The 12,061-nt window shown below is 47.2% G+C and overlaps 1 protein-coding gene across 1 annotated transcript; it reads left to right on the top strand.

The window, feature by feature from the left end:
• Positions 1–4,806: 4,806 nt before the first annotated feature.
• LOC106811726 (A disintegrin and metalloproteinase with thrombospondin motifs 7-like) lies at positions 4,807–11,813 on the top strand. Its single transcript, XM_014815434.1, has 8 exons — positions 4,807–4,957; positions 5,562–5,657; positions 6,249–6,363; positions 6,797–7,545; positions 7,821–7,985; positions 8,405–8,551; positions 9,383–9,533; positions 9,935–11,813. The coding sequence occupies exons 4-8, from the start codon at positions 6,850–6,852 to the stop codon at positions 10,072–10,074; spliced, it is 1,299 nt and encodes a 432-aa protein (XP_014670920.1). The 5' UTR covers positions 4,807–4,957; positions 5,562–5,657; positions 6,249–6,363; positions 6,797–6,849; the 3' UTR covers positions 10,075–11,813.
• Positions 11,814–12,061: the final 248 nt, after the last annotated feature.

Here is a 12,061-nt window from a genome sequence, read left to right as displayed (position 1 = left end):
TTAATGCCATCCCTTGAGATGACGTACTGTTCGCACCGTAGTCACGCTGATGCGTCCTAATGCTAGAGCAGTCTCTCCCGACTCGACTTTGGGCAAGAACGATGTCTACAGCGTGACTGGTGGAGAGGGCCTGCAGCAGAAGGATGACGTATTTAAAGCTAACAATCGCGACTCATAAACCGGCTAGCGCCATATAAAATCCTTACACGAAACTGTTTTTGTGAGGTGCCTGACACCTGGTGAATGCCGCCGTCGACGGATTGATGCGCAAAGTGGTAGCCATTTCGTCGCCCACGGCACACAAATGAGAGGATATTGAAGCGGCATCATACGAACGGTGTGTGTCGTGTATTTGTTTATGGTGGCATCACGATTGGTGGGAGGGCAATGTCACGATAACCGTGGCTCCTGCCCTGCATTTGATGGACAAGGCAACTTCATTTTGTGACCGCGTGCAGTTGAAGCGACGTTCGTGTTCCCCTGCGGGGCGCTGTCCGCATTGCATGAGCAATAGTTGTAGTCAGCGGGCAGGAACATTGCTCCAACGATACCTTCAAGCTGGTTACATAGGGTGTTGATATTCGCCTGCAGCAATCTGCTTGCAGGCGAGACAACGTTATATTCGTGCTCTTGCTGGCTGAAGTTCGCACGGGGCCGCCGGCTCTGTACCTGTTGCATCCATGTCGGAATATGAAGTATAGTGTAGGAATTGCTGATTCCTCATCAGGTAAGGGTTAGCAATGATACAATTTCGATCGGTAATCACCTGTCCTGACTTGAATGTTGGACCACATTGGTGTGAACGGTAGTTGCCCAAATGACGTCATCTGGAAGGAGGAGTTGTATGACGGATGTTGCTCAGGAGTGCCTGGAATCTGCCGTTTTGCCCATTGAGTAGTTGCCTGAGGGGCCTCTTGGTCGTTGCAATTGGTGGATTAACTTTGCCTCCAGAACAGCTGAGACCCTTCGGTTCTGCTTGGCCATTTCTTGCAAAGACCAGAAAGCACAGATGTTGGTTCATTCCTCCAATAGGGCCGTAAGAAAGAAGTAACTGAATTGGCGGGGTGGTAAGTGAAAGCAGCCGATGAGGTGTTGAAAAGGCGCTGCCCTATTATGCGCATTGGTGACACCGCATGTTGCTTGTGAAACGTTGCCTGATGGACTTCGGGAGTCTTCCTTTGTCGGACGGCCTGCTGCCGTGTCTCGCATTTGGTGTAACCGGCCTGTATGGACTTATGGAGTTCCTTGTTGTCGACGTGCCTCCGCTGTCTCGCCATTTGCGTGTAGACGGGCCTGATGGACTCTCGGAGTCTGCATGACTGTCGGGCGCTGCTGCCGTTCTCTCGCAGTTGGGTAGACGGCGCCTGATGGACTTCGAGCTAGTCTCCTGTTGTGGGCGGCCTGTGCAGTCTCTTAGCATTTGGTGATAGACGGGCTGATGCGAGTTCGGGAGTCTGATGTTGTCGGCGCGCTGCTTCCGTCTCTCGCATTGGTGTAGACGCACCTGATGGACTTCGGGAGTCTCCTGTATTCGGACGGCTGCTGCCGGGCCTCGCATTTGGTGTAGACGGCCGATGGATTCGTGAGTCTGATGTTGTCGGGCGGCTGCCTTCCCGTCTCTGCATTTGGTGTAGACGCGGACCTGATGGACTTCGGGAGTCTCCTGTTGTCCGGACGGCTGCTGCCGCTAGCCTCGGCATTTGTGTGTAGACGGACCCGATGGACTTCGGGAGTCTCCTGTGTCGCGACGGCCTGCTGCCCGCTGCTCGCATTTTGGTGTAGACGGGCCTGAGCTGACTTTCCGGAGTTTGTGTCTGAAGCTTAGCTTTGCTGTAGCTTCGTGATTGCGTGCAATGTGGGGACGCTAGGGCGGCATCTGCTATAGTTGTATGGCCACGTACGGACGTTAGAACAGAATACGGAATAGCCTTATATAAGCCTTGGTTGCTCGGATATTATCGGAAGACCTCGGTGTGTGCACTGATATTGTCTAGGAACATGTTGGTGCGCAAACAATGCACATTAAATTAACGAATTTTCCTACTTGAATCAGAAAAGCTAGCTTTGGAATGGTACAATGCATTGGTGAGATCGTAGCATGCAAAAAACAATGATGTATTATAGTATACAGACAGGCCAGCGAGTGGAGGTGTGGCACTGGATATTGTTCTAGTGAATGCCATAGCTATACAGACAGGCGAAGCGAGAGTGCCGGGCGTCGCTAGCCTCCAGGCCTACGGCATCCGGGCATGCATACACAGTGATCTCGCGACTCGCGTACACGCATGATTGCGCCAACGGTAATGTTGTGTCTCTCTCTCTCCTCTGTCTCACACACACATCACACACACACACACACAACACAACATACACACCACACACACACACACACACACACACACACACGAATAGCACACAACACTAGCACACCTCTCTCGCTGTCTCTCACGACACACAGCATCGGCACACACACACACACACACATACACACAGACACACACACACACACACACACATCACACACACACACACACAGACACCACACACATCACACACACACACACACAGACACACAGACTGAACACACACACACACACACAGCCACAGCACACACACACACACACACCTGTGCCAACTTCACACGCTGACACACGCACATGCCACGCAAGCCGCCACCACGCCGCACGCACGCACACGCCAACGCCCACGCACACACACAACACCACACACACACACACACACACACACACACGCAATGAGCAGCAGAGCGTCCGTGCGCAAGATTGTACTGAATGAGATAAGGCATAGCTTTGAATGGTAGAATGCATTGTGAGATGTAGATGAATAACAAAATGGATACATAGTATACGGGACAGGCCAGCGAGTGGGGAAATTTTGAATATATAACAGAATGTTTACTCACTTGTTACGCGTCCTAACCTCAGTGTAGTAGGTAAATGTTACAGTCCTAACCTCTCAACTGTGTTTCTCTGTCTGCTTTCTGCTGAACTGTTTGACTGGGTGGTTTAGTTTAGTATTGGCTTTGGGTTTCACAATAGCAGCAGCTGGTTAGGTGGGAGAAATGGAATTACTCATCCTCCTGGTTGTTGGTGTGTTTTAGTATTGCTTTCGCCGTTTCACAATACCAGCAGCTGATGGAATGAGTGATCGATTTTTTCTGTGTGTGGCAGCACTGTACAGTCAGTGCTGACAATGTGTGAAGATTGACGAATTGAGGGTTTTTCACGGATTTTTCGGTGAGTTTGACGCGTTTGGCAGGTTTTTTTCAACTACGAACACTCCCGGGTATAAGAGATGGCCCTGTGAAAATTGCATCCAGATCGCTTGGGCGGTTTTGCCGCCTATAGGGAAAGATACATAGATACATAGATACATAGATACATAGATACATACATACGACTCAAATATATATTAGACTAGCTGCTGGTACCGCTGCGCTGGTAAAATCGTGCTACTAATTCATACTACTAATATGCGAACACATAGGAACATTGGGCTAAAATCGACAATAACATTGCGCACACATAGTGAATATTAGAAATCAGTCTAATAAGATAATAAGCATGGGAAAAGCTCCCCACGTACGGCATGCACGTATGGCACGTACGGCATGTAACAGCATGTACGAATGGGTTGCGCTTCTCATTTCAAAGCTGTTGAGAAACAATGCAGTCGCAACCTCTGAACTGGCTGTGCTGGTATGTTTTAGCTCGCGTGCTCGGTTTCGGTTCACAATACCAGCAGCTGATGGAATGAGTGATCGATTTTTTCTCTGTGTGGCAGCACTGTACAGTCATGCTTGACAACGTGTGAAGATTGACGAATTGAGGGGTTTTTCACGGATTTTTCGGTGAGTTTGACGGCTTGGCAGGGTTTTTTCAGCTACGAACACTCCCCGGGTATAAGAGATGGCCCTGTGAAAATTGCATCCAGATCGCTTGGGCGGTTTGGCCCCTATAGGAAGATACATACATAGCATACATAGATACATAGATACATAGATACATACGAACTCAAATCATATATTAGATTAAATGCGTGTGTTACAGCTGGTGGGTGGGACCGTGGCAGCACTGTTCCGTCACCTGTGGTAGCGAGGGCTGCATCGGCGCACAGTCAGCCTGCGTGCGCAGCCTGGGGCCGGACGAGCAGCTAGCACTCCATGGGACGGCGACTGCACGCACAGCCGAAACAAACGACGTCGGTCGTGCATAAGCAAGCGCCCTGTCCCTGGAGCTGGAGTGGAGCGTCGGTCAGTGGGATACAAGTATGTGTGTGCGCCGCGCGCGGCGCGCTGTGCGTGCGTGCGTGTGTGGTGTGTGGTGAGTTGTGTGCGTGCGGTGTGCGCGCGCGTGCGTTGTGTATGTGTGTGAGTGTGTGTGTGTGTGTGTGTGTTGTGTGTGTTGTGGGTGTGGGGTGGTGTGTGTCGTGTGTGAGAGAGAGAGGAGAATGAGTCGTTGTGTGTGCGGGCGGGTGCGGCCGCGGTGATATGTGTTTTCCTTCGCCATGTTGATCATCTTCGACTTATTTGCGATAAAAACAAACATTTTCCACGAATAAAGCCAAAAGGACACAACTAAATAAACAAGTAAATAAACAGACAGAACATAAGTGTAGATAAATAAATTAAATAAATATATAATATTAAAAAATAATAATTAAATTAAATAAATAAATAAATAAATAAATAAATAAATAATTAAATAAATAAACAAATAAATAAATAAATAAATAAATGAACATATACGTTGTTACCACTACGTGTGCCGTACGTGTTTCAGACGTGTGCGGCGCGGTCGTGCAGTCATGAGAGACGAACAGTCACGTGCATGAAGCCAGGCGACACTGTGCAACATGATGCTGCGTCCCGTCCAGCAAGCAGCCATGCCGCACGGCGACGAACTGTGGCGTCTGGGTAACCACCAAGTGGTCTCAGGTAACCGACGCATCCCTTGAGCTGTTATTACATGCACTCTCCTATGAGGTGTTATTGAACCATCGTATAAAGTCTCACTAAATCTTGATATAACGACTTACTAAATCTGCATAGGCCTATAAGGTATTATTTTGTCTTCATATATCGTATGATAATATTATCTTTTTCATATAGACATCATTGGTAAATGACATTGGCTTCGACCTGTTATTTGTATATATAGCTGAAACCTGCCCATAACTGACAGTAATGTTCTTTTCATCAGCCTCTTATAATGGAATCTTTGATATTTAAAAATAACCCATGTGTTGTTAAAACGGAAGTTGAATTATAAGTACGTTTTACATGTAAGAGTAAGTGCACACTTTATTTATTATATTCAAGTTCGTAGAAAATTGGGCTACTCTGTTGATTAAATATCTCATTGGATGATTGGATAAGTTTTTTATTAGGCCTACTGTATTGTTTAAATAATCAGGTGGTGAATCGATCACTCGATTGATCGATCGATCAATTGATTGATTGATCGTTTTTGTAAATTGCGAACTTTACTAATTGATTGATGATCGATTTGATTGACTGACTGATTGATTGATTGATTCAGTGCACGTCGACGTGCGATAGAGGCATACAGTTCCGTAAGGTGCTGTGTAAGCATGGCACAACATGTGACCGCTCATCTCAGCCACGCGCCCTGCAGGTAAGATGCATCCCATAATGCACCACTCCCTGATAGTGGCCACCATAGAAATAATATAGATAATAATAATATAATATAATAATAATAATAATAAAAATAATAATATAGATAATATAGGTTATCTATATTATTTCTATGGTGGCCACCGTAGAAGCTTCTTGCAAAGAAATCCATATAGATATAATAAAATAAGCAACGCATCCATACAAATACGTGGTGTATTGGAATGTAAATGATGTTATATTTATATTATATAACAATATAACAATATATATATATATATATATATATATATATATATTGTTGTCAGATTTGTACGTGCGTCGATTTGTTACTAGAATTACGGCGATTGGTGTTTTTATTTAATATTTATCAGAAGGGGGATATATAATTGTCTTATTAATATAATGTTGATATCCGTCCACAAATATACCTCCGTTGAATAGAAATATTGTGAGTGATGACGCTAACATCAGGGGTTAATAAAAATGTTGTGATAAATTTGATTTTTATTCACTCCTGTTATCATGATGTGTTTTCACGTAATTATTGGCGTGTAATGATGCGAGTTTATGACGTGTTACTCTACAGGCGTGTAACCTGGGACAGTGTCCACCGGATAGCCTTGATTTTCTGACGAAGCCCGTGGAAAAGACTATTGAATTGCTGGAGACGGGGAGCGGGGAGAAATTACAAGACATCACAGGTAAGTTCTAACTATCTCTCCTTTCCCTCTCTCTCGCTCTCTATCTCTATCTATCTATCTATCTATCTATCTATCTATCTATCTATCTATCTATCTATCTATCTATCTATCTATCTATCTCTCTGAACAACCCTCCATCTCTTCATCTTACTTTCTCTCTCTGTCGCTGTCTCTCTCTATATCGCCTCCTCTCTCTCGTCTTTCTGCCCTCCTCCTTACCGTCTTTCACTTTCCTTCTCACGCTCCGGCCTCTCTCACCTCTTTCCTATCAATGCCTAAAAATTTCATCTCAATCTAACAACTTTATTCTTATATATACATATATATATATTACTATCTTGCAATTGGCCATATAATTATTACAACGCGAAATTGACGTTACACCACGAAGCGTTATGACTGATATGAGCGCCCCTTGTGGTAATAATTGCAGGTCTCAGTGACGATCCTGTAGTAATTGTCCGCCAGCTAGAGGAGGAAGAGGAAATGAAGTACGTGGCGGTTACGGTTTCAGTAGATGCAACCGGCGGAGAGCAAAAGGTATTTATGGAAAAGGAGACAGAAGAGGGACAAGAAAAAGCAAAAGAAGAAAACGAAGAAGAAAAAGAAGAAGAGGAAGAAGAAGAGAAAGAGGATGCCCAAGAGAAGAAAGGACCGGAGCAAGATGCGAAAGAGAGCCAAGAAAAGACACGAGCAGAAGACAGCGAAGAGAAGAGTCAAGACAAGGCACAAGACAATGAAGGCCAACGGAAGGAGAAAACAGAAAAGCATGAGCAAGATGTGCACGCGGGGGCAACAGAGGAAGAAGATGAGGAAGAGCTGCAGCCGCTAGACGAACCTACTGAATCAGGAAGCCACGCACACGGCACACGGCGGCGCCACGGTCGCGGCGACAAGCCACCGCGTGAGATCGTGCGCGACGACTTCTACTCAGAGTTTCTCATCGCCGACGTCGATGCCAACGGCAAGATCGTGGTACACACAGAGGGCGCCACTGGTCACAAAATGGCGGCCGATGCCAGACGCCTCGAGCAGGCGATTGAACGCGCGCAGGCGCAGCTAGACGCAGTAAGTCGGCGCGCGTCGCCGGCGCCCTCTGACGGGGATTCGGGAGGTGCTGACGAGGGCGGTGACGACATTCCTGCCCGGCTGCCCACGTGGAGCGTCGGCAACTGGAGTGAGGTGAGTGCAGTAAGCTCGTGTTGATCACGACTCACCGTTGTGAGATGGTGGCAGAGTGATGGCGGGGTGCTTGCTATACGACGTCGCAGCGTCGCATGGTTGTAACAGTGATCGTAACTTGCGACAGGTGTCAAGGGGCAGTTATTATGTGTTTCATGTGTTTCATGTGTTTTACGTGCATCATGTGTTTTACGTGTTTTTCTGTGTCTCATGCATGTGTATCACGTATGATAATGTGTGTTTCATGTGTTTCAACGGCTGTTATGGCCTCGCAGTGTTCTAGTCCATGTGGTGGAGGCACGCAATCCCGCTCCGTAGACTGCATCGATGAGACTTCGGGCACGCCGCTGCCGCTACGGCAGTGCGAGAAGCTGGAGCAACCCACGGAGAGACGTGACTGCAGTCTATGTCTGGACTGGGTGATGACCAACTGGACGACGGTAGGTGGTCCGAGCGGCGGTCAAATACCCAAAATCCCGTTTTGATATGTGGTTTATGCTCATGATAGGGCATGCTACGTGAGATCACGATATACGTGCAAATACATAGCTAGCAATGGCTAAATGATTGTCACACCGTAGCTGGTAATGCCTATGTGATTACTGCACCATAGCTTATGATGCATATATATATATGGTTACCAAACCATAGCTAGTGATGGCTAAGTAATATTGCGAGCTATAGCTAGTAATGGTCACATGATTGTTACACCATAGTATCTGATGCCTGTGTGATTGCGACACCATAGCTAGTGATGAATATGCGGTGGCAATTAGTGCTACCATACTACAATGATAGGTATATAGCGCGGGTGTTTAGTGAGTGACTGAGTGTGTGGATAATTGCTCTTGCGCTGCAGTGTTCAGTGACTTGTGGAGGCGGCTCGCGACTGCGACAGGTTTTCTGCCCCAGAGAGGGTCACTGTGACGAGGGCGCCAGACCGGCTGTGGAACATCCCTGCAGCATGCGGACGTGCGTGGACTGGGTCGCTGGACCCTGGAGTCAGGTATGAGCGCGTGCGTGGGCAGGGTCGCTGGTCCCTGGAGTCAGGTATGAGTGCGTGCGTGGACTGGGTCGCTGGTCCCTGGAGTCAGGTATGAACGCGTGCGTGGGCTGGGTCTCTGGACCCTGGAGTCAGGTATGAGCGTGGGGGTGGACTGGGTCGCTGGACCATGGAGTCAGGCATTAGCGTGTGCGTGGACTGGGTCTCTGGACCCTGGAGTGAGGTACGTGTATGCGTGCGTGGACTGGGTCGCTGGACCCTGGAGTGAGGTACGTGTATGCGTGCGTGGACTGGGTCGCTAAACCCTGGAGTCAGGTATGAGTGCAGGCGTGGACTGGGTCGCTGGACGCTGTAGTCAGGTATGGCGTGGGGGTGGACTGGGTCGCTGCACCCTGGAGGGGAAGAAGTGATACGAATCACGCTATGTGATTAAGTTGTTTTCACGGCAAGCTGTCTGCATAAATGGCTTCGAGTCAGTAGGTCATTCGACAACGCAGCAGGTGTGCGTAACGGTCACTTTGTGCTGGCACTTGCTAGCAGCGCGAGCTACGCGTAGACGTTTGTGGCAGCTCCAGCCTCGCTGGCTGTGATGCCGTGTTTAAGTTGTAACCTGTTGTTTCAGTTATTAAACCAGCATTAAACCTATACGATAAATGTTATTGTTCATACGACGGAGACATATATATATATATATATATATATAATCTTCTCTCATACCATACCTGTACTAGCACGTCATTCGCCATTAAATTAATCGAAACGATAGAAAATTAATTCCTCGCGAAAACGCTGTTGCCATGACAGCTTCGACGTGCCTGCGTTTCTGTCTCGTAGTGTTCCCTGACGTGCGGCGACGGCACACGGAAACGTCATGTCCGGTGCGTCGATCTGACCAATGACGAGCCAGCGGGTGGCTGTGATACAGACAGCAGGCCAGCCACCATGCAGAGCTGTAACACGCGCGATTGTCCTCAGACGAAGCAAGGTACCTATTGTGAAAATATCAGAAGTAGATGAGAGTTAGAGATCACCAGAGATGATTACGGTCCGTGTACTCCTGATTGTGTTCCCATAGAATAGTGGTGGAGTAGCTACCGCCGAGTAGTAGACGTGTGTTCAATTGGCTGTTGCTGCATGTGTTTTTACTTCCCGTAACAATGGAAAAAGAGCGCAACACGACACATGCTGATTTCGAACGTATATTAGAACGTAGTTTCATTTAGTTACCATTTCAAACGCGATAGATACGAATCAATCTTCACGTATCGGGATCTATGAATTTAATTGTGATTAATTAAACTTGGTGATGAGTTGTTAATGAGTTACTAATCAGTCTTAATTAATCGAACGTAGTAATGAAAAGCGCCCATGTCGTTTCGTCTGCAGCCCTGCGCTCGTGCCATGACATGCTGGGAGCGACCTCTTGCGGCGCCCTGAAACACATGTGCAGCACTCACTACTTCCGCGTCAGATGCTGCGCCACCTGCCTGGCGCAGACCGTGGCGCCCCCGCACGGGGGAGGCTAGTCCTGCGGAGCCCCGTTACGGCGCGACCCCTAGCGGTGACGCGCCGCACTACACACTTGACGAAACGGGAGAACGTGAGAAAGGGAAGCCTCGCTGTGCTTCGATGCTTGCTTCTCCGTATATAACCGAGAGAGCTGTTCGCAATAGCAGGCGCTGGTAGTGATCGCATCACGCGAGCTATAGATGCCTACCACATTGCCGAGATACTATCACAGATACTCAGTTACTATTCACCCAGCTGATTTCTCGATGAAGGTCGTTTATACGTATATAGTTACGCTTCACTTTCCTCGTACGACGCGGTGTACAGCGGAGAAGTATAGCGGTTTGCAGCACCGCCCTGAACTATATATAATTGGTAGGTATAATGCAGGCTTCCTCTATGCTCGTTTCTCGTCATATGTACGGACTCTTCTCATCCCGGGGATATCCCCGATAGGTTATCTGGGGAGGTTAGCCATTCGTGACGTCATCGGTCTCGTTTGTCGGCGTGCACGTGACTCGTGCGACGAGGTCACTCGTGGTCACCTATGTTCAGATCGGGCGATTAATGACGAGGGTTTAATTAATAAATATTAATTGGCATTATTTTCATCGGCAGCTATTTCTATATTGACGAGGGTTTAAATGCCTACCTGCTCGCGGGAATATAACAGTTCCTACACGCACCGCGTATTTTAGTGCTAATGACCTGAAATATACCTACTTATGTATGCAGTACTAAATACAACTTGTATACACAGTTTTTCAGTACTAAACACTGCTTATATCGACACGTATGCAGTACTAAAAACAGGTGATGCGCCAACTTGTGCGCGGTACTAAAGACGGCTTAAAAACACAAATTTCCCTAAAGACAGGTTATTCATACGCGTACGTGGTGATCACCGTACTCAAGACTGTTTATGTATACTTTTAAGCACCACTAATGATGGCTTATGAACATTCGTACGCGGTACTAAAAACTGGTCGTATTTCAACTTGTACACGGTGTTAAATACGGCGTGTGCACATTACTGCATGCGTACTGATGACGACTTGTCTTGATCTGTATGTAGCACCAAACACGTATCTAAACCTAATGGGTACGTGTACCAAATACTTACTTGTACTAAACGCGTACTTGTGCTAAATACGTACACAAACTATACACGTATCCGTACCAAATATTTATCCGCAATAAACACGTACCCGTACTAAACACGTACCTGTACTAAACACGTACCTGTGCTAAATACGTACCTGTGCTAAATACATACCTGTGCTAAATACGTACCTGTGCTAAATACGTACCGAACTAAACATGTACCTTTACTAAACACGTATATTTACCCATGCGCGGTGAGCTCGTGAGGCCTGCTTGCATCTTACGTCACACATGGCGTCAACACCTTACAGTTCATGTGAAACACCGCTATTCGAATAACATATTATCAGGAGTCTATCAATATATTAATAGACTCCTGATATTATGTGATATCTATATTCGCGCGTACGTACAAACTAACGCTCCACGATTTCAGCTTTCCTCAGCGCCTTTGATTACTACTATTTTTCGATGCATGTTCACGAGCCGAGCGCGCGTGTGTTGGTATCGGAAGGGTAACACGCGTCACGAAGGTGAGGTTGTGATATTCACGCGCGCGAGTCACGCGTGAATGCGCTCGTCTGTCGTAATGCGACGAGGAAATATTTTATGCCATCTACTGTCGTAATAATAAATATATTCATATAAACCATCTGCCTCTGGATACGGTTTTCGCTGCGCAGATCTACCGAGTCCCGAATCCGGTGCTCGTCTCCAAGCAGTCTGCGTTAAATACAAATAATGTATCTCTGTCTGTCTATCTATCTAGAGGGTATACACACACACACACACACACACACACACACACACACACACACACACACACACACGCACGCACGCACGCACGCACGCACGCACACACATATATATCCGATCTTCAAAATTCAGTCTGCTCGCAGC

This window comes from Priapulus caudatus, unplaced genomic scaffold (genome assembly GCF_000485595.1).
Source record: "Priapulus caudatus unplaced genomic scaffold, Priapulus_caudatus-5.0.1 Scaffold568, whole genome shotgun sequence".
NCBI lineage: Eukaryota > Metazoa > Priapulida > Priapulimorpha > Priapulimorphida > Priapulidae > Priapulus > Priapulus caudatus.
The sequence above is the reverse complement of the archived record's forward strand: the minus strand, read 5'-3'. Positions and strand labels throughout refer to the sequence as shown.

What these genes read in the sequence shown, in the direction of transcription:
- LOC106811726 (XM_014815434.1), top strand. Translation starts at nt 6,850, where the DNA reads ATGAAGTACGTGGCGGTTACGGTTTCAGTAGATGCAACCGGCGGAGAG. An exon ending in GCGTCGGCAACTGGAGTGAG is followed by an intron (nt 7,546 to 7,820) that starts GTGAGTGCAGTA and finishes ATGGCCTCGCAG; the next exon opens with TGTTCTAGTCCATGTGGTGG. An exon ending in TCGCTGGACCCTGGAGTCAG is followed by an intron (nt 8,552 to 9,382) that starts GTATGAGCGCGT and finishes TCTGTCTCGTAG; the next exon opens with TGTTCCCTGACGTGCGGCGA.